General features: G+C 39.0%; 1 protein-coding gene across 2 annotated transcripts in view; it reads right to left on the minus strand.

Annotated features, from left to right (window-relative positions):
- LOC134537834 (uncharacterized) overlaps positions 1 to 25,449 on the minus strand; it is a 39,527-nt gene extending 14,078 nt beyond the window's left edge. The window contains exons 1-8 of one of the 2 annotated variants that reach the window (XM_063378692.1): positions 25,300 to 25,449; positions 19,217 to 19,367; positions 18,089 to 19,027; positions 8,852 to 9,089; positions 7,329 to 7,477; positions 3,199 to 3,368; positions 2,897 to 3,096; positions 2,403 to 2,700 (exon numbers count right to left, since the gene is read on the minus strand). In XM_063378692.1, the coding sequence (XP_063234762.1) occupies positions 2,428 to 2,700; positions 2,897 to 3,096; positions 3,199 to 3,368; positions 7,329 to 7,477; positions 8,852 to 9,089; positions 18,089 to 19,027; positions 19,217 to 19,344 (2,097 nt within the window). In that variant the 5' untranslated portion in view covers positions 19,345 to 19,367; positions 25,300 to 25,449 and the 3' untranslated portion in view covers positions 2,403 to 2,427. Of the gene's footprint in view, positions 1 to 2,402; positions 2,701 to 2,896; positions 3,097 to 3,198; positions 3,369 to 7,328; positions 7,478 to 8,851; positions 9,090 to 18,088; positions 19,028 to 19,216; positions 19,368 to 24,212; positions 25,268 to 25,299 lie in introns of those variants that run through there. The other variant, XM_063378691.1, reaches the window with a different exon arrangement.
- Positions 25,450 to 26,006: the final 557 nt, after the last annotated feature.

A 26,006-nucleotide genomic window follows, 5' to 3' on the forward strand; every position in this document is an offset into this window, starting at 1 on the left:
TTTCTGTCCGCGGGACTAGGCTCTCTATGAGTAATAGATATTTAATATGTTTTTTTCGAGGAGTGCACAATTAACGTTATATTAGGTGTTGGTTTATTTTGTAGTACATAATTCCTTGCCCCTACACGTGTTTGGACCGCTCGTATAGTCTGTATGTATATTGAGTCAGTTCCTAAAGTTGTTAACAGCAACGTACGTCTTGTGAATCACGTGTGTAATGACATAATGTTCACTATGATTTTGGTCTTCGCTCGCCTCCGGGCCGTAACGTAATGCGTACGCACGTATACTTGAATATTGGTTTCTCTCCTCTCTTATAGTGTGTGGTAACTGAGTCATAATTTCGCACAGAAATTGAGCAAATGTCTATCCCCATTGTCAGAGGCGACTGTTTTATACTGCATGATCCAGGGCATGCCTAGGAAATTCAACTTGTAACGGAGAGAGAGAAAGAATATTAACTTGTTGCTTGTTGCTTGTTGTTTCGTACGACTGTAAGAGATACGCAGTAGTAGTTTGTTTGTTGAATCAGAGTACATTGGGCACAAGGTTCACCCTAGTTTTTTCCATAAGTAAGGACTCAGTAAAGACATAAGGAGTGAAAATCATTGTGAAGGGAATAAACTTCAGTAAATGTATGCTAATTTGTATTTGCTACGCACATGCCTCTAGCTGGCATCGAATCCGTTGACAGTGTATGTATATGTGTTAAGTTTGCGAAATTATAACGTTGTTGAGTGCGACTCATGTTCTTTATTTGTATTTATGATTTATCACTTTCTGCTTAACTGTCTTTTCTAGCAAAGACCCCACACACGATTTTCTTGTGCCCCCATACACTTCGCTTGCATGAGTAGGATAATCAGTAGGAGTGTTTGGTGGCGCATGGATGCACCCTGGTGGTATGCTTAACTGGATACCCCCACGCTGCACTGTAATAAATCAAAAATATAAAATTTAAAAGTTAGGAATTTTTTTTTACATTTTATTGTCTTCCAAACTGGATCACTGGGTGAGAATTGTGGATAATGTTGATTTGGAGATACCTAACTTTTTAGCCACATCAGTCTTTTTATTTTCTTTATCTACTGCTTTTAACATTTCAAGTCGTTTCCTAGAAGACATGTTCAGTAGTACGGTTTTTTAAACTATAAAAACAAATCCACCCTACACATGTAAAAATAAGTTATACATGTAGTATAGCCACGTTTCTGGGAAGCCTACAACTCACGTAGTTTCGGTTCTCTGCAAGAATTTGCGAAGATTTCCGAAGTTTTGCGTTTTGGTATTAACGCCACTTCAGCCGCTAAATCAGAAGCTCAAGCATGTTGTGACTAACCTAACACAACCCTTCGATTTTTTAAATTTCAATTTTTGAGAGAAATCCGAAGTTGCACGAACGTGCTAGGGAACCGAAACTATGTGAGTTGTAGGCTACCGCACGTTTCTCAAACAATAAACAAGAAAACGACCAGAGAAGTGTGTGTAGCAATACTTTATGATGTAGCACTTCGCATCGGTTAAACACGTCGTGCGAGCATAGAACAAAGAGTAATGTCAGCGAACACCACAATGCAGCGCTTTAGTCGCTACACTAGTTTTGTGCATTAATTTCAACACTAGTCCATTGCAGTCATCTATGGCGCGTATCAAAATAAATAAGATGGCAGTTTGTGGGTGAATGGCGACGATTTTATCCATTTGTCGTTTACCGTGCCGGGCAGAAAAGTGTTCGTTCAAATGAATATTTATAGAATATTTAAAAAATTTTAACGAGAAAATTCGTACTTGTGAAATTTTTTTACGTTATGTTATATGGACGTCTGACGGGACCAAAGGCATAGTTCGTAGTAATGAATTGTTCGCTCTAATGAAGTTCGTTAAAACGGTGTTTTACTGTAGTTGGCAAGTCCCTAAGTTATACAAATGTTACATATTATAATATTTTATACATTACTATTTAAAATAAAGATAAAAGTATGTGTTAGACATGTGCAAATATTAGAATTTTCGAATATCAAAATGAATAGTTTATTATTCGTATTCAATACGGTTTTAAATACTAACACATCGAAAAAAACGAATATTCATACATTTACGAATAGGCTGTGTGGGATCTGAAAGTCTGTAAAAATTTTGGGATCACAGATCCTACTAAATGCTGTATACCGAGTGCTAAGATGTTAAGCTAAGGTTGTTTTGAACCACAATTAGGCTCTGTTTTCATAAAACAAGTGTATTGCTATTTCTTGAGTACACTGCAGCATCTCGTGCATACATAGCACGTATGTATGTCTTGCATTCTAATGCTGTTTCAAGATGACTGTTCTGAGCAGGCAAATGAGGCTCTCTGCAGTGGACACACAGCTCGGTCCGGCCAACACGGCGAAACGCACACCAACCTGCCCCAGCACGTGTCCCAGCCGATCAGCCTGTCGGTGCGCCGTCGGAAATGTACGGCACGGCCAGCAGCTCTGCTATCGTCGGCCTCTTCTTGGAGTCGTAGACCAGGCAGCGCTTCAGCGTCTCCATCAGTACCCGCGGGATTCTCTCGTCCGCGGGGAAGCTTATCCGGGTCTCCGGGTTCATGATGGCTGCGATCTTCATGTGCATTTGCTCAATGTGCTGGAACGGAGTTCTTCCGTAGATGAAGCTGTACAAGATGCAGCCCAGGGACCACACGTCAGATCTGTAGCTCACCTGCAACAATCATCCGTTGAACTAACCTTAACAGAGTGAAACTTGTTAAGAAGGTCTACAATAATTATGTTTAAAATATTTTATACAAACATGAGTGATCAAAAGATACTTTATCTTAAACTCCTAATCTGAGTGGGAACTGGACCCACGGAGCCTCACGGACTCGGGACTCGGTAAAGGAGCAGTGGAGCTGTACCTTGTACTTCTTGCTGCCCTGACTGCCGCTGCTGCAGATCATCGACTCAGGACTCATGTAGGTGAGCGTTCCTGTGAACGAGTCCTTCAGAACGCTCGTCATGTCACTCTGCACGGACGAAGCTATCCCAAAGTCTATCAACTTCAGCCGTCCACACACCAAAAGAAAATTGGCTGGTTTTAGATCCGAATGGACGATGCCTGAAAGAGGAAAAAAAATTGATGCAAGCTATCAATAAAAGATTGCAAGTAGGAAACACACACATTAAGGTGAGGTTACAAAGTAGGTAACGATATGCTTACCGTGATCATGAATGCATTTGACAGCATTTAGCATTTCGGTCCAATAATATACTATCATTGGAACGGATAATTTTTTCCTTTTTTTTGAACACTCTCGAATCAGTTTCGACAGATCTGTGTCTCCCTTCTCCATCACAACGTACAAGACTTCTTGTTCAGATACAAGTTCACTGAAAACATAGCAGGAGGAAGCAATGAAAAAAAAACAGCATTATGAAGCGCAATGAAAACATTCTTTGCAGCGATCAACGAAGAGCAGCACTGAACAATCAAATTTTGATAAAACACACAAGCCTCAAGACACACACTCTTCTCAGTAGGTACATGTTTGATGCAGTAATAAGCTGTACTAACAGCAAATTTTTTTATATTATTTATATTATTGTAAGTTCTTCACTGTAATATTCATTATATGAATTGACACAACAAACACAAGCATCTCAAGTTGCAGCATTGCAGGCTCTTTACCTCTCTACATATAAAACATTGGCATAAATATTTTATTATATTTTTTTGATTATTTTCAATAATTGGTTAGGTTTTCCATTTCAATGTAAATAATGGTTGTGTATATGTTTCAAGTCTACTAATTACATTTTTGTTTTTTACTTGTTTTGCTATTACAATTTGTCTGAAAATATGATGCAATGTGATGGTAAATTACATCAATGTTACAGTGAGAAAGACAGATGTGCCTTGAAGTGCAAGAGACAGAAATGGTAGTTCTCCGCCTGGCATGGGAACTCAAGGACAAATGTATCATCAAAATTGGAAAGAGACAGGGAAGGAAAAGCCCCTAGTAATATGTATGCAGTTTTTTTTTTTTTCATGTTTTGTAACTTGTACATTGATTGGCTGATTTTGAAAAGTGTGGCTTAAACTTGTATGTGAGAAACATGTGACCACCTCCCTCCTCTGTGGATGAAGATAGTCAAGTTGGTCGTTAGTAGTTGTGTGGTCGTGGTACCAAAGGGTTTCGGTCGGGCAATGGCCCAAAAATTATATAATTAAATATTTGAGAAGAAAATTTGCAGATCTGGTCAGATTTTTTTCAATTTTAGTGATGAAAATATAATGGTTGAATACTTAACTTCTACAATGTGTGAATATATAAATTGTTACATCCCAGTAACTATGAAAACAAAATAGAGCTACCCGCATTGCTACTCAAAACAACTAGGAAATTAAAATCCAAAAAGCATTATCATAAATTATACAAATGCACAATGAAGCCACTCTATTACGCACTGTTTTCACAATACTGTAAAGAGACTATGTCTCTCATTTTGCATAATAAAAAATTACAGTTTCTAAATGTAAATAAAATGGAACACAACCTTAAAAAATTTATCATTATGTGAAAATTATGAGATGTATATGAAAATCCACTATACTAAAAGGTATTCAGTTACTAATGACTCTCTTATTATTGGTAACATTTTTGCAGAATACTTCTCTAGTGTTTAAATATCTCCATAAAATATGTAACTACTATTTTCATCATCTTATACGACTAATTATTTCATTCCTTTGACTAACATCACAGAAAGTTTTGTACTTTGGGGCATCAGATAACTTACGTCTACAATGTCTACTGGTCCAGACAGTATTCCAAATTTTGTTGTAAAAGGACGCTCTCTGCTGCAGGGTATTGTTACGAACGCGAGAGACGAGACCGTGATGCGCGCCAGGTTCGGAGCGGGCTGGGGCCCCTGCACGACCACTGTCCATTGACTTGAGACATGCCGCGCGTGCCTGGCCGGATTACAAGGGTCCTCGCTACCCACCCCCCTCCGCTCCCCGAGCACCGTCCAGCCTCGAGCTATTGTCACCTTTAGCGGCCTGGGGATTCCGGGCTTACAGATGTAGCCACGTGGAGTGGCGTGAATAAGCATCGCCATTCTTGATGTTTTGGACGTTGGGTCGGCCCGGGATGACGCGACTCATCACAGCCATTCTCGTCGGTTAGAGAAGGATGCCACAGGTATTTAAGCAGCGACGCCGGCCTCCACGGGAGTTCCGAGCGAATTTCGAGAGTTCGAAGTGAAGGGAAGTGCGACATCGTTGAAGAGAGTGAGAGACCTCCTCGAGAGCGACACGACGCGGAGCGACGGGATCGAGAGAGTGCGACTGAGTGGTGCGGTACTGTCTGTGTGGACAGGCGCGAGGTAAGGGGCGAACCACTGTCGAGCCTAGCTCCAGTGAGGAGTGCCAACTGTGGACTGGACAGATTCTTAGTGACATGTGAGCAGACATTTTTAACTGCGAGTGATTTGTGATCAGACATTTGTAAGTACAATTATCTATTAGTAATGTAAACATTAGTAATTAATAAAACTGTAATAAAACTTAATTGGGCTATCCGTTACGAAGTCCCTCAATGGGTCAGCTGATTTTGACAAAATCATATTTAGAAATCTGAATTTCAATAATAAAAAATGGGACTTTCAAACAGGTAAAACAAAACTTATTATGTTTGACCTATTTAAAATAAAATATAGAATCTGAAATGATTACTTAAAAAATTTTTAGTTAGTCAAAACATTTTTCAAAATATGTAAAACCCTTTATAAATAAGTTAACAAACCCTCTGTCACTTAAACAGATATAGTATATTGAAAATTTGCATGCACAGAATTAGCTGCTATGTGTTTGTTTAAGGTGGACCACTTATTACCAACCAAAACATTAATATAAATAAAAATTTATTGATCATTCTATGTATGTACACATATACCACATACAATAGATGTCTTCATCCTGAACTGTTTGCTACCAGCCTGTGGCCGGGTCAGCAATCAATGTATTAAAATCCACAGTAACCATTTTATAAAACTGATCAGCTCTTTAAATAAGAAAAAAAAATTAGAAGAAATTATGGGAGGCCCGAAGCTGATTGTGAATATGGTACACTAAGGAATATCAACCTTATAACACTGTTATCATTAGTACAATTATAAACCCCTAGCTAAGCAGCCAAATTATACAAAATTCTGAATGATAAATTCACGAAGGAAAAAAGGAAATTAAATTATAATTACCTGTACGATACTGTAGAAAAAAACAAACCTATTATACATAAAGACTAGTATTGAATTATCCATTTACCATATGGCAGGAGACTAAAGAATCACATAATGATATATTTAACTTGTAATCATTGTATAATTAAGGGTTTAAGTATTGACTAATTATATTTTATACTGAACTGCATTATAACATCTTAAAAATTACCAACAATAAAATCTGAAATCACTTCAGGTTTGAATCAATGAGGTTTTACTAGTTTTCATTATGTTAGACTACAAAGTACTTAAATGTATTCTGTTTAATATTAATTTCTAGTCAAAAATGTAAGAAAAATATTACATTTTGAATAATTGTGCACTACTACCGTGTTTTCTCACATAATCTTCAAACTTTTTATTCTAAATTCAAGTTTGAAAAGTAGGGGTGCAACGATAATGCGAAAAAATTTTTTTTTGTTAGATAAAGTTATTCATAAAAACAAAACCAATTCATGGAAAGTGAATTTATTTTAAATGTGAAGTACAAAAGAGCACGCCACACAATTTAAATTAATAAGACATGCAACAAAAAACCTTTCAACTTTAAATAGAAAATCAAAAGCGGTACACTGCGGCGACGCAGATGAAAAGATGGACGTTATAACGTTTAAAAACTTTTTAAAAGAAAATTTACACATCAGACAACTACGTATTTCCGTTAATTAAATAAGTAAGAGGTAATGTCCGAATAAATATTATATTTGTATTTTAAACTACATCGTTTTATACAGAAAAAAATACCCACACAAAGCGCTCGGAATCTAATAGCGGGACCAAAAACATAATTCAACGTTTACGCGAGAGTTTTTTTTTATCCAAATTATGACGCCCAAAAATATGGGTGCGATGATTATGCGAGTGCGACTATTATGCGATAAAAAAGGGTAGTTATGAGTGTGAATATCTTAAATTATTTGAACTCCTATGAAATTTTACAATATTATAGTCTGTTTTTTTAACTAACATTCCTTAAAACACTAATTATAAACCACCCTAAAAGATTTCAATGTGATCTCAGTTAAACCTCATAACCTCAAACCTGCATAAACAGTAGCCACTCACAAGTCATGGAGAGTGATAACACAGTCGTTATCCTGCAGCTGCTGCAGCAGTTTGATCTCGTTAATATAGCCCCTGGTGGTGGCCTCCTGCTCCACAGGGAGACGCACACACTTCACAGCGAAGAACGACGAAGAAATGGGATCCAGGACCTGCAATCAGACCACATCAGAAATACTCTTGTTACTCACCTGCAATTACACTCTTGCTGGACAACTGCAACTACACCAGGGGCGTAGCCAGGGGTGGGGGGGGGGGGGTTTTAGGGGTTCAACCCCCCCCCCCCCCCCCCCCCCCCCTTTAGCACCAACTCTTTAATTCATTTCATTCATCACTCAAACAAATTTCATACTAAAATTAATAAAATTTTTACCATTACAATATTTAAATTTAAGAACCGGTAACTGCTAAAATAGCACTATTTTACACCTTAAAATACCAAATTTTCCTGGGGGAGGACCCCCGGACTCCCCGCTTTAATACGGGGGGGCCATGCTTCTTAACACCCCCCCATACACAAATCCTGGCTATGCCACTGAACTACACTACACCTGCAAACTACACTCTTGCTGGGCACCTGCAACTACACTCTTGCTGGGCACCTGCAACTACACTCTTGCTGGAAATAATATGACTTACTTAAGGGACCAAAGTAATCTTATATTTTTGTAAGTTGATGATTTACTATACAGTTTCTATTTTTAGCTGTCCATGTTTCAGAATGTATTGTTGAAAATAACTGAAAAACTATGAAAATTTTGAAACATAAAGGAATCATCTAATGATATTAAATTTTTACCTCTTAGAACAACTCTGAGGTGTGAAAAAATTCAAAATACCAAAATTTTACACTTTTGTTTTTGACATAGGTAGATCAAACTACCTACTACTCACATTAGATCATACTATAACAGCTGCTCAAGCAATACCTCAAAACATTAAAAATTTTAAACCGAGAAGAGCTTTTTTTATGCCACTGAAAAGTATCCTTGAGTACCTGAATGTGATGCAGGTACTGACTGGCCTTGAGTACCAACTAAAAAATATCTTGCTAAAGTATGTTTTTTTTACGCTTCTTAATATATATTCAATAATTAAATCTTGGTTCTTTTAAATAGAGTTTTCAATATTTAAATTTATTCTGAAACATTTCTAAGCAGTAAAGTTGCTACAAACAACACAATCTCAACAAAGCAAAATGGAAGTGGGCATTACTATTATTTTCTTTATAGAGCCAAAATATAATAAAATTAAGTTTTTGAATAAAAATATTTCAAGTTTGTGTTGTTGACTGTTATGAAACAGCTCATGAGAAATATTTACCAGCAAGTGTTGTAAGCGAGGTTTCAGCCAGCACATTATCTTGCCTCAGTGGCCCATGTGCCGACCAGCGAACATCAGAATACAGCCAAGTGTGTGACATTTCACGACGGGACACTCCGACGGACGGATGAACCAGGGTTTAACGACAGTGACGACGAGGGTGGAGCAAGGATGGAATAGACAGGCAGGAATAAGGAACACACCTGGTACACCACGCTCGATCCCCCGGAGCCCAACTTGCTCAGCACGTTGTAGCGCTTGCCCTTGACGACTAGCGTGTGGGCCGCCTTCTCTTCACTCTTCGGCCTCCGATCAGCAGTCACGCCTTTGTCGGCAGTCTCAAACTCACACTGCACTGCTTTATCCCGTGATTCACTTCTCGCTCCTTCGCCTAGCTTCTCGGATGTGCACTGAATTCCTTTTTCTGCCAGTCCACCTTTCCTGTACACAAAATATACACTTTCACTACAAATGTGGACAATGTACGTCCAAATTGCTAAGCTTGTCCCAGCAAAAAATTTTCACAGATGCTGCCAATTATTTTTTACAACAGACAATCTTACTAGTGCATTTAAACTGAAAAAATAAAGCTATTCTATGTTACTACAAAGAGTTAGAATGGAATATATAGCAATTATAATTTATTTTTATGTTAAAAATTAATGCAATTCACTAAAATACCGATCGCACCTTAGATGTTACTAGCAAAGGCTCATTGCATGTAATGTTATTTTTACAAAAATGTAGAAAATAATGAAAAATATGTATCTGATAATGATGAAGAGAGTAACATTATTGCCACACAACTTTTCATCACTCAAAGCTCTAACAGGGTGTCTTCAAATACCTGGTGAATAAAATTCAAGACTTATAAGAACCTTTCCATAAAAATGTTTTTACAACATTTTTACATCACACAGCTATTTTTATATATAATACTAAATATACCTACTATTCGAAGTAATGTGCAGAGATAGGTTGAAACATTTTCAAATATAATTTCCACTATTTATATTTAATTTGCGACTAAAAACTAAAACTAGGCATTAAAAAGATGGTAGTTAGTAAATGGCTGCTGGAAATAAAAGTTTTTTGACTTCCAGCACTGTTGCGGTTTATTTCTAGTCTTTTTTGTGACTTTCATAACCAGTCCAGTTTCATTACTGTTGCATCACTTTCATGGATGTAGACACCTTGATAAATTATATTATTAAATGAATAGGTAGGTGTTTACTTAATATTTTTTAAAACTTTAAGGCTCACCTCATATGGAGAGTAAGCTCTTTCATTATTTTTCTTGTCAATGTTAATTAAGGGACTTACCTTGAAATTTATTCTGATAACTCTCTTAAGTATGTTGTTGAGTTAAAAATTATCTCCCCAGATATTCAGTAAATGCAATTTTCAAACTTTTGAGGCTACGCAAGTAATGATGACTGTGAACACTTGTGTGACCTTTTCCAGTTTTTAGATGATATTTAGTAAACATCTGTGAAGAAAGATTGATACTAAACATAAAATGCAGGAAAGTTATTATATTTAAAAGAAAAGCACTCACATAATAGTAATGACATGAAAATTATAACTAACATGACACATGATAATGGGACTTAAAAGACAATTTGTATTTAAACTCTAGCATGAACTGAGATAATAAATACACTCATGTAGTAAACAGTTCTGAATGAACTGAATGTAGCTGTTGTAAAACTGTTTATTTTTTAGGAATTCAGTAGTTGTAAAGTCTAAAACAAATTTTTTCCTAAACATGGGAATAAAGGTTTTTAGGGATACCTTTTTCTGTGAACTGGATATCTTATAGTCGTTGGTTTTTAACCTGGCTGTGTCTGTGAAGTCATTTAATATTGTTACGATTTACCTGCAGGGTTCGTAAAGGATAGCCCAATTAATAGATTTTATTTCACACACAGTTTTATTTATTACCACTACTTGTCACTTACAAATAATCTTCTAAATTGGCAAATAATTAACTACACTTAAAGAAATGCCAATTCCCCAGTCACTCGTTTCACACACCTCGCTGGGCCGCACTTCCGGCGCAACTCTGACCGCAGCACCCCTCGTGGGTCTACGCCGCGGGACTCCGTCGCCGCACTCCGCCGCCGCCGTCACACCCTTCGCCGAGATCCCACACGACGCCTCACTCGGAACTTCACTCGGCTCCGCCGCGCCCGCGACTCTATCGCCCGGAAACTCCGCCGCGGGAAAACTCCTGACTCCACTGAACTTACTCACTCCCTGCCCTGGAACCTTCGTCCAAGGACTTCGCCACTCTGCCGCACCTGCGGCACTATCGCCCGGAAACTCCGCCGCGGGAGAACTCACTCAGTCACCGACTGACTGACTCACTGCCCTGGAACCTTCGTCCAAGGACTTCGCCACTCTGCCGCACCCGCGGCACTATCGCCCGGAAACTCCGCCGCGGGAGAACTCCCCACTCCGACTCTCTCTCTGACTGACTCGAAGGTCGGCCCAACCTCCTTAAATAGCCCTTGGGTTCCCATCCAGAACAATCGGGCATGTCTCCGAGATATCTCGCGACCTTCGCCGTCGAAATGCCCAGAAACGCGTCGTGAGTCCTCGAAGGACGCGGTGGCTGCTCTAAGAACGCCGATAAAGGCGTCTGAGTCCTTTTATTCCGCAGTGCGGCCTCTTTTAAGTAACCCGATCTGAGGCAGGTGCGCGCTGCGACGGTCAGGATGTCGCGCGATAGTATGACACGAGATACCAGGGAGAGGATGCGGGTGAAGGGGGCGCAGACAGGCCGAACGAGCGTGGCGACGCCAGCACTGCAGCCAAGCGCGATCGTAACATTGCCCCCTCCTTAAACCTGTTCGTCCCGAACAGGTAATGCATCTCCTCCTGGAGGTCCCCATGCTTCTCGAAGTTTAGGCCTCCTGCCTTTCCTCCATCGCGGGCTGTACAGTCTCACCAGATAACCCTCTCTCTCATTAGATGTAGCTTCTCTTGTCACCCGGCGACACTTCTGCGTCGCAGATGCCCCATGTCGTTCAGCCAGCTGCCCGAGACGGGCTGACCGATGCCTTGGACAGACCCGATACTCTTGAGTGCATTGCTTACTGCCTTCCAACAGTTTCCTTGTTCCTTCCCTTTTTCTCTCCATTTCTTCTCTCGCAGCTACTTGTTCGTACAGCATTTCTTCCCGGCTCTTCTTCGTCTCTTCTTGTTTACTCGTGCCCTCTTGGTTCTTCTGTGTCTCACCTGGACTGCACTTAGTTTCCCCTTGCACCCTCTTCATGACTCCTTGTGTTCTCATTTTCTCTTCTCGGTCTTTCTTCCCCTGTTCTTGGTCTTTCTTCAACTCTTCTTGGTCTTCCAGAGTCTCTTCTTGGTCTTTCTTCGTTTCTTCTTTGCACTTCTCTATCTCTTCTTGACTCTCTTCTCGGCTTTTCTTCAGCTTTTCTTGGCATTTTCCTCTCTCTCTTTCGTTTATCTTCATTTCTTCTTTTTCAATGTTCCTTACTTTGTAACTCATCTTCACTACTTCTGTTCTTTTCTTCAGCTCTTCTTTCATCTTCATGTCCTGGCTAATTTCCTCTTCGCTGGTCTTCTCTTCGCTGGTCTTCTCTTCACTGGTCTTCTCTTCACTGGTCTTCTCTTCGCTGGTCTTCTCTTCGCTGGTCTTCTCATCGCTGGTCTTCTCTTGGCTGGTCTCCTCTTGGCTGTTCTTCTCATGGCTGTTCTCTTCCAGGTTTATCTTCATTTCGGTCTTCTTTTCATTCTTCATTTCTTCCTGGCCATTCTTCATTTCATTCTGATCCTTCTTCATTTCCTCTAGGCTATTGTTTGACCCGCTCTTCGTTTCTTCATGATGGTCCTTACCCACATTATTTTCACTCTTCACTTCTTTCGCAGAGTTCTTCATACTGGTTATCCATGCCCTCATGTCATTCACCATTTCTTCCAGGATAACCCTTATCTTCCTGATATCTTCTACATTTAACTCTTCAGCAGCCATCTCTTTCTAAAGCATTTACTAATTAATCAACCTAAATAATTTCTTTTTCTAATACTGATCTTAATTTTAAATGACCTAGCCGAACCTTCTAATTAAACTAACAATAACTCTATTACATTCAAAACTAACACTGACTACAGTATACTCAAACTAACTATAGAAATTTCAAATTCGCTAAGTTCTAAATGCTAACTTTACTCTCGAAAAACTAAATACTATTTCTTAACTGAATCCTAAATCTATTAATTAGGGCTATCCCACTTCTGACACCAAAATGTTACGATTTACCTGCAGGGTTCGTAAAGGATAGCCCAATTAATAGATTTTATTTCACACACAGTTTTATTTATTACCACTACTTGTCACTTACAAATAATCTTCTAAATTGGCAAATAATTAACTACACTTAAAGAAATGCCAATTCCCCAGTCACTCGTTTCACACACCTCGCTGGGCCGCACTTCCGGCGCAACTCTGACCGCAGCACCCCTCGTGGGTCTACGCCGCGGGACTCCGTCGCCGCACTCCGCCGCCGCCGTCACACCCTTCGCCGAGATCCCACACGACGCCTCACTCGGAACTTCACTCGGCTCCGCCGCGCCCGCGACTCTATCGCCCGGAAACTCCGCCGCGGGAAAACTCCTGACTCCACTGAACTTACTCACTCCCTGCCCTGGAACCTTCGTCCAAGGACTTCGCCACTCTGCCGCACCTGCGGCACTATCGCCCGGAAACTCCGCCGCGGGAGAACTCACTCAGTCACCGACTGACTGACTCACTGCCCTGGAACCTTCGTCCAAGGACTTCGCCACTCTGCCGCACCCGCGGCACTATCGCCCGGAAACTCCGCCGCGGGAGAACTCCCCACTCCGACTCTCTCTCTGACTGACTCGAAGGTCGGCCCAACCTCCTTAAATAGCCCTTGGGTTCCCATCCAGAACAATCGGGCATGTCTCCGAGATATCTCGCGACCTTCGCCGTCGAAATGCCCAGAAACGCGTCGTGAGTCCTCGAAGGACGCGGTGGCTGCTCTAAGAACGCCGATAAAGGCGTCTGAGTCCTTTTATTCCGCAGTGCGGCCTCTTTTAAGTAACCCGATCTGAGGCAGGTGCGCGCTGCGACGGTCAGGATGTCGCGCGATAGTATGACACGAGATACCAGGGAGAGGATGCGGGTGAAGGGGGCGCAGACAGGCCGAACGAGCGTGGCGACGCCAGCACTGCAGCCAAGCGCGATCGTAACATTATGTTAGCAGCTACCTGGTTTTCGGGTACTGTATACATTCAGTACCTTCCCTTTACCTACTTGCACAATTAGATGCCCGACCTTCAGGCATCCACCCCCTTACCCTTCTCTTCCCACTGCACGGCATCAGCTGACAGCCTGGCCCCCTCCTCTACCCCCTTCTTCCAGCCATCGCCCTTCGGGAGCACCGCCGCAGCGCCGTGTTAAAGGCACACACTTTCCTGCATCCAAATTTAGAGTTACCTAGTTACTCTACCTTGTTGTACCATTTATTTAGTATTAAAAACCACGTCAGGAGATCCCATGCAATTAAATCATGTATTACTCTTTTGAGCACACATGTGATTTTGGTTCAGAGTCCCTGCTTCGAGGCTCAGCCAGGGTCTGATACTATAGTGCCTAGTCAGTAATAGTGTTTAAGTGTAATATTTAAGAGCACCATAGAGATGAGTGAATTTTGTGAATAAGGTACTCTTTCATTTTGTATGATAACAGTCGGCTAACGATCTTCGAATCGTTTAGTCGCACATGATTTTTTTTTTGATCCTGTAAAGGTTGCTGATAATCACCTTTCACAATGATTGTCCCAGAATTTTTACTTAAGGACGAGATAGTATATAAACTAACTCTAAGGAATCTCGACACCCAAGGTGACACACAGGTCCTTAGGAAACGCCTAAGAGCAGCTGTTCACAACAGCATACTAATAGCCCCCCCATGAATTAGTATTGGATGTCCTTGAGGAATTTAATGTTTGTTGCTCGAAGTACCAGGATATTCAGGCACTAGCCAATAACAGTGAAAGGGAAACAAGGCAAGGTAATATTCAACGCACCCTCAGGGCCGGAACTAAGGGGGGGCATGGGGGGCATGTGCCCCGGGCGGCAAATATCAGGGGGCGGCAAAATATGAAAAGTGGTTCACTAAAACAAGTTGAAACTAGTCATTAAAAAAATTTTTGAAAGTGTACATATCGCAACCAATAAGTTAGCCAAGAAATTAAGAAATTCTATTTAACTTGATTATGCATAATTTGTAAATATATTCGTACTTCACTCTAAGAAACAAGTATTACCATAATTCGTGGTCTGGAGTGAGTAAAACCAATGCGATGAGAGCTGGCATCTCAAGGACCCGTTGCGCGGGTGATCACTTGGCTGAGCAAGATGTAGCCCTTTCTCTGATAAATACCCTCATTTTTCCAGCCCCTACTCAGTCGCACCTGTGTTTCCGTACAATGTGCGTCTCTGCCTGAGGACGGGAGCAGATAGCAGTTCCCGAAACGTCGCTTGTTTCTGTTTTGGAAAAACTATTGTGTTTGTTTCGTCTTTTCGTTTTGTCGTGTTATTGTCTCGTTTCAACTGTTGTGCTGAATTTTTTTTGGGTTCAATTTTTTTGTGCTGTCATCATTTGTGGGGTTTTTATCGTTCTATTCTGTTTTGGAAAACTATTGTGTTTGTTTCATCTTTTCGTTTTGTCATGTTTTGTCTCGTTTCAACCATTGTGCTGAATTTTTTTTGGGTTCAATATTTTTGTGTCGTCATGATTTGTGGGTTTTTTTTCGTTCCCTTAGTACATTTTTCTTTGTTTTTATTTGTTTGTTGACCATATTCCTGTTACGGAATATTTTGTAGTGTTTATATTCTATTGACAACAACAATTTTTTGCTTAATTTGTGCTTTTTGTCTTTTGGTTATTTTTACATATTTATTTATTTTATTTTTAGTTTTCTTCTACAGAAAAAGTGCTTAGCAATGGCGTATGTCCAAAAAACTTACATCAAGTAATGTTGAAAGTCATTGACAGATTAATTATGGAACTGAGTAACAGTTTTAAGGCTTTGGAGAACATTAACAATAAGTTTGGATTTTTTAGTGGTGTTAAAATTCATAAAATGGAAGTAGAAAATTTAAAAGTCAAAGCAGCAGAATTAGGAAACACAGCGCCGATCTTAACAAAGAAGAATTTGTCTTTGAAATTGAAAGTTTTAAGCACCATGCATTAACAGTAGACTATGAATTAAAAGATCCTACAGCATCAACAATGTTGAGCCTTATCTACAAAAATAAACTGGAGGAGGCACATCCGACCATTACTACTGCTCTGAGAATGTTTTTCACCCTTCCAGTTACAATTGCGTAAGGTGAAAAAAGTTTTAGAAAACTTAAACTTATTAAAAGCTATTTGAGAAGCACAATGGGCCAGCAGAGATTAACAAATCTAAGTATAATATCTATTGAACACAAACGAGCTGCTTTGATCAATTTTGATGATATTATTAACACTTTTGCAGCTAATCATGCTCGAAAAATTAAATTTTGAACTGAATTTCTTTGTATGGTTATCAATACAATATTATACTTAATTCAGAATGAAATGTTCCTTATGTAATTTTAGTACTTAATAAACTTATTGGTAAGACATTAATTTTCACTGTTGTGCAAACAATAAAAAATAGTTTGATAACAGTCTACTTCATTATAATAAAAAATGTAATTGTATTAGTTTTCCAATTAGTGCACTTGATAAATAAAAGTTCTCAATTATGTATAAGTGAATGGTATCATTTCAACCACCGCTTCTAACGAAAAAAGGTATTTTATAATGTTGATAAGGAGGGGGTGGCAAATTAAGCTTTGACCCCCCCCCCCCTAACGAATCTCCTAGTTCCGGCCCTGCGCACCCTTATGAGGCTAGACCATGTTGTACGTCAGATTTAAAATCTGAGTTTGCTCACAGTTAACAAGCTGAATGGTATATAGAAAAGAGAGATTGACAAATATTTACAAGTTTCGACCCTCCCTGCCAAATTGAGAACTAGGTTAGTCGTGCTGGATAACCCTTTAACAAACCCACAGGACTGCAGTTCCATTCCCATAGGGCAGTTGACAGGGAGCACCATCATTACCAGGACTCAAACGAAAACTCCATCATCAGTCATGTCGCCATTTGAACCAAAGCGGCTGGAAGTTCACATCACTTTCACACCACAGTCTAGATTGTCACCTTCCCTCCCCTCTTCGATTCCTCCTATCACTTCACAACCCACAATCATCATTCAAACTGCACATTCAGCATTCCCCACCACTAAATCCTTTCCCATCCCATTTTTTCAAACTGCCCCAGTCATGACTAGTCGCCCAGGATGCCACAAGGATCACCTATTCTCACCCTTTTACTGAACCCTTTCCACAGCTTTTCCACCCCAGCCTTCCCACGACGTACTTACCTTTCCCTACCACTACAGCAAATTCAAACCCCTATCCAAAGTTTCCCTCAGGTTTCACTTCTAGGCAAACTACTCCTGTTACCCCAGCCCACTCTCCCGCCATCCATCGCACCTCCGTCCCACGCTTAACCTCTCTGACTCCTTCTCAGCTCAGTCCTTCGACCGCTTACCACCCTCCAGGGTGTTCTGCACCCTTAATGTAAAATTCACCCCCACACCCAGCACCCTCTAACCCATTTCAGAATCAGCCTCAGGTTCAACAACCCAGCACAGGCCATGGTGGTGAATAACAGTTCAGGGGCTGCCCGAAACCAATGATCTGGACCCCAAGAAATTGGTTGACTTTTTGAGGCATCTTCTCAAGTTGCACCAGAAAGGAAATGTACCTGACAGAAAGCTGTTTGAGATAATATTACCTCTAACACAGCCACCCCTAAGCAAACGCATAGCTTTGGTCATAGAGAAAAATTTAACTTTTGATCAGTACCATGTGACGTGTTAAGTTTTTTTTATTCCAGTACACTTGCTAACAAACATAAGGGTAGAATGATACAATAGACTGCAACAAAAGAAGGAACCTTCACCACATTATGTTGCAGAAAACAAAGATGCTGCACAAGTATTTGATTGGGTATCTCAAGAGTCTGAAATAGTCACAAACATCCTGGATGGTATTAACCCTACAGTGCGATCACAATCTGTTTTCCCAAGCCCGACCACAGAATATTACCGAGCTGGACCGTTTGTGTATCCATGCCACCAATGTGGAATTCGCAGACCAATTCAGCAAAACTAAAAGTAAGAGTACATTATGAAACAAAATTAAAGTTTAGCATTACATTTCTAATGTAAAATTGTATTTTTAATTTAATATTTATATGTTGTACTTAAATATATACATTTGCATTGAAATTTGTGCGTTGCTAAATAACACCTTAAAAAAGATCTAGATTTATTGAAACTTACCGCAAACATCTTTTGCAGAGATGCATGTCCATCCATTTTTCATCAACATCACTCGCCAATTCTTCTCTTGAAGATGACAGTTCGTGGCCTCGAGGATGAATGTCAAAAATTCTTTCACCGTTTTGTCCTAATGGCACTCTGCGTGCAGACAATTTTTTTTCATAGTGTAATCCCAGTCCATTTTTAGAAGAAATAATTTTATCATTAAAATAATTATTTGGTGTATTTTTTGTGTTTTTACTACGGTCATCTGAAACTTCTATTCCAAAATGAGGATATATATTTTCTTTGTTGGCGCTGGTGTGGAACGCACCATTCTGGTCCGACTGGAATCGTGCCGAGTTCACGAAAGGACTGGAGCCGATGTCTTTAAGATTTGGTCTGTTCTGAACGCCACTATTTACAAAAACATCGCGCTTTGGTTTAGGTTGTTTAAAAAAAGGAGGTTTCTCTGAACTATTCATCTCATCACTACGGGGTACACTATCAGCACTGACAGACCGAAGAGACTCGCTTTCCTGCCGCGTGTCTAACTTCTGTAACTCTTCTGCGAAATGAGATCTTTTCGACGACTGACACACTGGTTTGTTGAACACTGTTTTAGGAGTCACATTCCAACTATCAGATGCCAGCGAGTTACTTGTTCTACTGCCTGGCAGCCGGACTACACTCTGGGTTTGATTCACCTCTTCTGGGAGAACGTAAAGATTTGTGCTTCTCGCATTGCCAACGTAACCATCTTCCAAACTCCCCTCCATGACATCCTCGTCACTGCTGGTTGTCGACAACGACGTGGCAAGATTGGTGGACCAGTCGTGCTCCATGCCAGACTTGTTTGACTCACCTGCTTCCTCATTGTCTGAAGGCATATCAAACAGTTCTGGAACCAACGACCTCAAGCGAACAGGTCTGATGCCGTAGTCGTTCTTCCCCAAGTGGCTGAGTAAAGGAAAAACAGAAACATCCAATCATTTCACCATTCTACCACATGCACTGTAGAAGTATTTTTAAAGCATTGACTTCAAACTTGTTAATTGTATAGTTATTTTTATTTAATACTTACATAGATATCTACAAAAAAAATGCAAATATTGAATGTGACAACAGAATATAATTCACAAAATTAACCTTTCACGTCTGCGTGAGCTGTTACTCTCTTGCGACTGATTTGCCAAATGATTGGGCCATGTTTCAGAGTTCCAGCCTTTCTTGACACTCGCTTCCAAAGCAGACAAGTCACTGTGCGGGGATATCATCACGAGACTGGCTGATGACTGACCTAGGACAGTACAGATTAAGTTTACACCTGAAACTCATCTCGTTATCTCTGTTCCAAACCATCCTTATTCACTCAGGTAATTACCCTACCTATGGTAAGTCGACCACGTTCAAAGCGAGTAATGATAGCCACCTAACATTCTATGTAGCAGACAGTCTAAAATTATATTAACAAACTCTCTAATAAATACTTATGTCCAACAGTATAAAAACAGATACTAGAACTACTGAAGCTAATGTAAGCTGAAAAAATAAATATTATAAAACCAAGAAAAAGCTTAGTAGCAGAAGAAATACAAATCAGTTCCAATGATATTTTGTGGGAAGTTATGGTATAAAAAATTAACCCATTTTTTTGATAATTTAAAATTAACACTGTCACATTGAAAGATTCCTAATCACAACTTAGGTACAACTGCAAAATATAGTCGTAAAAACATGCTGGCAAGAAAGCTCCAACAAAAGTGGGAATGAATAGATGTCCTAACTGCCCAAGCAAACAGTTTGTTTGAGAAAGCTCTGGTACAATCCGTCATAGCCGCAGCCCCCACGACCCTAACCATCGCCACAGAGAAACCACAATGATCTGGAAATACAGCATATAAAATAGAAGTGGTACTTAGGATGCACAGTGTACCATGGTTAGGGGATCGTGGCAGTACGGCTCCACACAATAGGCCAATTAAAAACCTATATATCTCAATTAGTGACCCATCTGCCCCCCCCCCTCTTCCAATATCACTATCAATTAGTGTCAATTAAGAATCCATCAATCTAAATTGTGGTCAAATGAGATCCCATCAATCCCAATTGGTGTGTCGATGACTCACTACCACCTCCCCCTATCTCACCCAGCCTGCCTGTCAATTGAGCAATTATCAATTTTTTTTCTCAAGATTGGTGTTTTAGGGTGTAGTCCACCCCAGCTTAGATGTCCATTCTGAGGCTGCATTTTTACATGTTTGGTAAAAATATTACAAATTTGTTACATCGTGAGAATGGTTGTTTGGATTAGGTTAGCTCCATTAAAAATACTTTAATATATTGTGGACGGTTAGTTAGGTTGGTATAGCTACATTAAAAATACTGTGAAATATTTTTAATGTGCTTAGGAATTACAACGTAGCATAGCAACCAGTTCACGCCGAGTCCATTCTGAGGCCTGAATAGTTCCGAAGTTCACAGAAGATTACTGAAGTTCACAGAAGATTACAAAAGTTAACCACTTGCACGAACAATTCAATAGCACATATTACAGGACAAATATGCACATGAACAATGTCCATGTCGTCTTTTATCTTTCATAGACTTCTGTGAAGGAGAAATTAGAGTATAGTCAAGCTACATTAATAATACTTTTAAAAAGTGTAGAAGGTGGCTTAGGTTAGTACTTATAGCTTCATTGAAAATACTATGAAATTGTGTGAACAATTTGTTAGGTAAGGATAGCTGCACTGTAAAAAGGTAATTCCTAAGCAACCATTAAAAATATTTTTAGGTATTTTTTAATGTAGCTAATCTAACCTAATTGACTGTTCTCAATATTCTCCAAAATAAAAACACATGGACCCAAACCGGAATGCAATAAATGGCAGCAGCCGCGTCACTGAACTTATAAAGGATGATTTCTCAGAAACAAGCAATAATTTAGAAACGCTGTTTTCACCGTAAATTGAGGAACGTCTTTAGTGTTCAAAAAATGTATTTTCCAAATTTTATTATTTTGTTTACAGAAATTCCACAACACAAGTATTTTACCTAATAATTTCCAAAACATTAATTCATTAAGTAGTTTATAAACATCAGTATGTCACTGTGGTCATGTCATAGGCGTGCCCAGACATTTCCATTAGGGGGGGCCCTGCTAAATTTTTAAATCAGAAGCTGAATTTAGAATGTTAAATAGCCTAAATACATTCACTCATTGCCGTGTTTATATTTTTGTGCAGTATCAACGAGATATGTTTACTAGTTAATATTTATATCCGTATAATTTTAACAATCTTGAAAATATGTTGTTTTTTTTCCATAGACAAATGTTTAAAGGGTACTTACTCATTTTCCCCCCTCGAATTTTCCAATAGCTTGGTCCAGATCTACCTTGAAATGAACTTCTTTTAGTGAATGCAAACACAGCAATTCAGACAACAGAACTTTAACAAACCTCTTAAAAAAAAATTTTTGCTTGGCCGTTTTAAGCGAACTCGTGTTTTAAATAAACTAAGGTGGCTGTATTTCCAGAACGATAAAATGTTTAAAAATATTGTTAATTAGCACGCTGCTACACTGAAGAACAGTTTGAGTGTCACAGTGCCAGGAATATACGAATATTAACGAAGGCATTAGAGAAAATGCCGATCTGAGTGAATACATTAGGGGGGGGCCATGGCCCACCTGGCCCCCCCTGTAGGCACGCCTATGGGTCATGTTAATTATGTGTCCGTATATGTTTTGGTACTTCTTGTTTAGAGTGGTATTTAGTTATTTATAATGAAAATCTATATACAGTTTTTGCACCTGTAGACAATTTAATTACAGTATTTTTCGCTGCAATATTTTCAATGTGTGCGTTTAAAGTATTATACCGAGTGAGTATTCTTTCTTCACATTTGGTTTACATGTAATCAATAGTTTTATTGTTCGCTTGTGCTTGCTATAGTGACATAAATTAATTTTTTGATTTAGTAGCATAGCCGAGACTATTTCAACAAGAGAAATACCTGATCCTGTTGTCTTACTGCTTACTTGATACTAGCTGTAATAAGATCCTGGGGTTCTCCAGACATCCCTAGGAATATAGCATTCCCAAAGCTGTTTTCTGAGTGACAGGGATGTTTAATATCAGTGCGTTATGGCCAAGACCAAGACTGTTTTCCACCCTTATAAGGCACAATTAGTTTGGAAAACCAATTTGGGTGAAAAACAGTCTTGTTCCCAGCCATACCATACTGACATTAAACATTACTGTCTTCAAGAAAACAGCCTCGGCTACAATGTATGCCTAAGGATCTCTGGAGAACTATAGGTTAATGTTGCAGCTAGTATCAAGTAAACAGTAGGAATAAATATCTTACCTCACAGTTTTTCTGCAAAGTAAAAATAAAATACAAAAATACCATTTTGCAACACTCGATACATTCCTGTATTTACCTTGAAAACATTGTTAATGAATTCCTACTAGTTACTGAAAAATCTAAGTTTTAATCTCACTTTTTCAATAACGAGATAGTGGTGACCGTGTCACAGCACAGACTACCTACTTCAACCCAAAAAGGTAGTTACTTGGAATCAAATTGTAATTTTGAAACACTGTTTTCAGAGTACATAGAAGTAGCTCTGTAGCATTTAAAAAGGCTACTTTCGCAATATTATACTTGCGGAAAAGCCGCGACTTTAAAAATTAACTCATTTTGATTCACAAGTCACATAGGTAATTTTCCCATCTAAACTATTGTAAAGTAGTTTTTGCACTACTCTATGAATTTGCCCATTACAATGCAAGCGTCATACATATGTATATATATTTCCCCATTAGAAATACTGTAAAACAGTTAAAATAGTTGGTTAGGTAAGCTACATTAAAATAATGCAATTTAATGAAAACGGTTGGTTAAATGACGTTGGCATTTAAAATATTTAGCAAAGATTTGAAAAACAATACTAGGAGATATCAAATTTTTAAATTTCTTCATATGTAGTTGAGCGGTATTTGCAAAAAAAAATGTTAAAAATCCGAAAATACCTTTATTATATGCTCTTCAAATTCCTCTTTTCATTAAAAGCGACGGAGATTAGAAATTCCAAATACTTTAGGAGATATCGAATTTTTAAATTTCAGCACAAAACCAGCGCATTCCTGTGGCGTGCGTGCACCATTGTTTCTTGTTTACGTACGAGTATATATTTTTTAATTGGATAATGATGTCACGTGATTGTTCGTGATAGGCCAGAATTCAAATGAACTAATACGTGATTATTTAGTTCAATTATTGTTTAAAACGGTGTTTAATTACCGCCTCCAACTTAGGTGAGTTTTTAACGTTTCTAATTTTAAAGTCTTATTTGTTATTTTGATATTGTTGCGTGAGTAATAAGTAACAAAAAAATTTACGTGAGTTGTTACTGTACATCCTTTGTTACGGGTTTGTTAGGTAAGGTCAGTTACATTATAAATAATTTAAAACTAAAGAATAATTAAAATTAATTCACATTATTTTTAATATCACCTTAGTTTGAAAGTATTTATAATGTAACTGACCTGACCTAATTGACCATTTTAGTTTACTGTTCACCCTCTGTCCGGGTTTGTTTGGTCAGGTCAGTTACATTATAAATATTTTAAAACTAAACAGCCATTAAAATTAATTCACAAAATAATTTTTAATGTCGGCTTAGTTTGAAAGTATTAATAATGTAACTGACCTGACCTAATCAACCATTTTATTAATTACGCATTCACGATTCACGTATTCACGAACACACGGCAAAATAACAAAAATGGCGCCGCTGGAATGGTTCCACAGGTCTTGTATTGCAAAATTAAAAAATTCAATATCTCCTAAAGTATTTGGAATTTCTTATCTCCGCCGCTTATAATGAAAAGAGGAAGTTGAAGAGCATATGATAAAGGTATTTTCGGATTTTTAACATTTTTTTTCAGAAATACCGCCCAAGTAAATATTTACCCAAAAATTTCCACTAACTATTTTTTTTATAGCACCATTCAATCTAAGAAATTACCAAGAGGTTTTAAGATGCCAATCAACAATGATTGATATAGGTTATGATTGATTGAGTGACTTGGGATTGGGATTCTGCCGAGTGGCAAGGATTCCCTCCTACTTACCCAATTTCTGAAGCCTGTTCCTCAAGTCATTTCCTCTTCTCACATCCAGTATCTTTCCCTTAATACTTTTCCACTGCCGCCCTGATCTCACCAGGAATACTTGCCTTCCTCTTTCTGTTCTTCTCCACTCTCTCTGAATCTTCCACCCATGATCCCTCCTCCCTCTATACACCCCTTTGTTCAACCTGTCTCCTTGCATCTCCCCAGCACCCTTCGCTCCTTGTAACCCTAAAAAACTTCACCACTCTCTCTACTTTTCTCCTTCTGTGTAGTGTGTCCCACCACAGCTCCATCATCACAGATGGCCTATGCGTTTCACCATTCGCACCTTCCCTCCTCATCCACCATATACTCATCGCCATCTAGCCGCTCAACATTCCACCATTTCCAGATAATTATTTTCTATCCCTAGGTATGGGTCCCAAATTGCCGCTGCATATTCAAGCATTGACCTCACCAACATTAAATACGCCTTCTCATTTACTCTCTGTCCTGTCCCCTTCAGTGTCCCGGCAATCAAACCCAGCCCTCTCCTCCCCTTCTTTACCACCCGCTTCACCTGCTTACCCCAACCTGAGACACTCTGAAGGGTTCCTCCCAGGTACTTTTATTCACCTACTTCTTGAATCTCATGCCCTTTCCAACTATGTATTTGCTTAGCGACCTTTCTTTTCCTTGTGAATATGACCACCGTTTTGTTTAAATTTATTCCCATTTAATTTGCCCTTGACCAAACGTCAAGCTTCTTCAAGTCTTCAGGTGTGCCGCTACCCCCAGATTCATAGATCATGCAGTCAACGAACAGTCTCAGTTTGCTATCCAATTCCTCCCCAACATCGTTTATCAATATTAGGAACAGCAGGGGCCCCATAACGCTCCTATCCCTCAGGAAGTTCCCTGTCCAATTCACCACCCTACTGTCCTCTATCAGACTATCAAACTATCTCCATCACCTTCTTGTGTTGCACCCTATCGAACGCCTTCTCAAAATCAATAGATTACGTCCACCTGTTTGCGCTTATCCACTGCCTCCACCAAATCTTACACCTAAAATAAGACTAAAATAAATAAAACAAGATATACGTACGAAATATAAATGATCCTCGTCTATGAATAAATTAACACGAATATAAAATCACATGCACGTAAAGTGCATTTCCTGATAATATTTTCCATGTAAATTAAAAAACAAAATACGTTAATATTCAAAATCTACGCCATTTCAATTACCATAGAAAGTACGACACTCAATGATATAACGTTGAATTACTATCATTGTCATAAACATGGAACCATAGAACATTTATATAACTGACAATTTCCTACCATCAATGCTTCTTATAATTTGCCATTGTAAGTTCTATCGACTTATAGTTAATATCAGGTTGGCCTACGAACTAATGGCTCGAAATGTTATTGAACCAATTTAAACATTGTGTATCAATGCCTCCAATGTTTTCCGAATTAGTTAGTTAATTTAAAATTATTTTCATGAATATGTTTAAAGGTATTGTCAAGTCAGGAGCGTGGCACAATGATTACACACATGGACTCGCCATCTGCTGGCTCGGGTTCAACACCCACTGTTACTGATTTTATTTTTACATTTTTATTTTCTTTATTTCTCACAATATTTCACTATTTATTACAGAAATTATTTATATTTTAACAGTGTTGTATGTGTATCTAGGGTTACTTGAATAAATTATAGGTAGTGATCTGAATCCAGCTCATATAGAGTCTCCGATTGTATATGTGCATTAGGAATGTTAGCTACAGTTATGTCTAAAGCAT

Source organism: Bacillus rossius, chromosome 12 (assembly GCF_032445375.1).
Source record: "Bacillus rossius redtenbacheri isolate Brsri chromosome 12, Brsri_v3, whole genome shotgun sequence".
Taxonomy (NCBI): Eukaryota; Metazoa; Arthropoda; class Insecta; order Phasmatodea; family Bacillidae; genus Bacillus; species Bacillus rossius.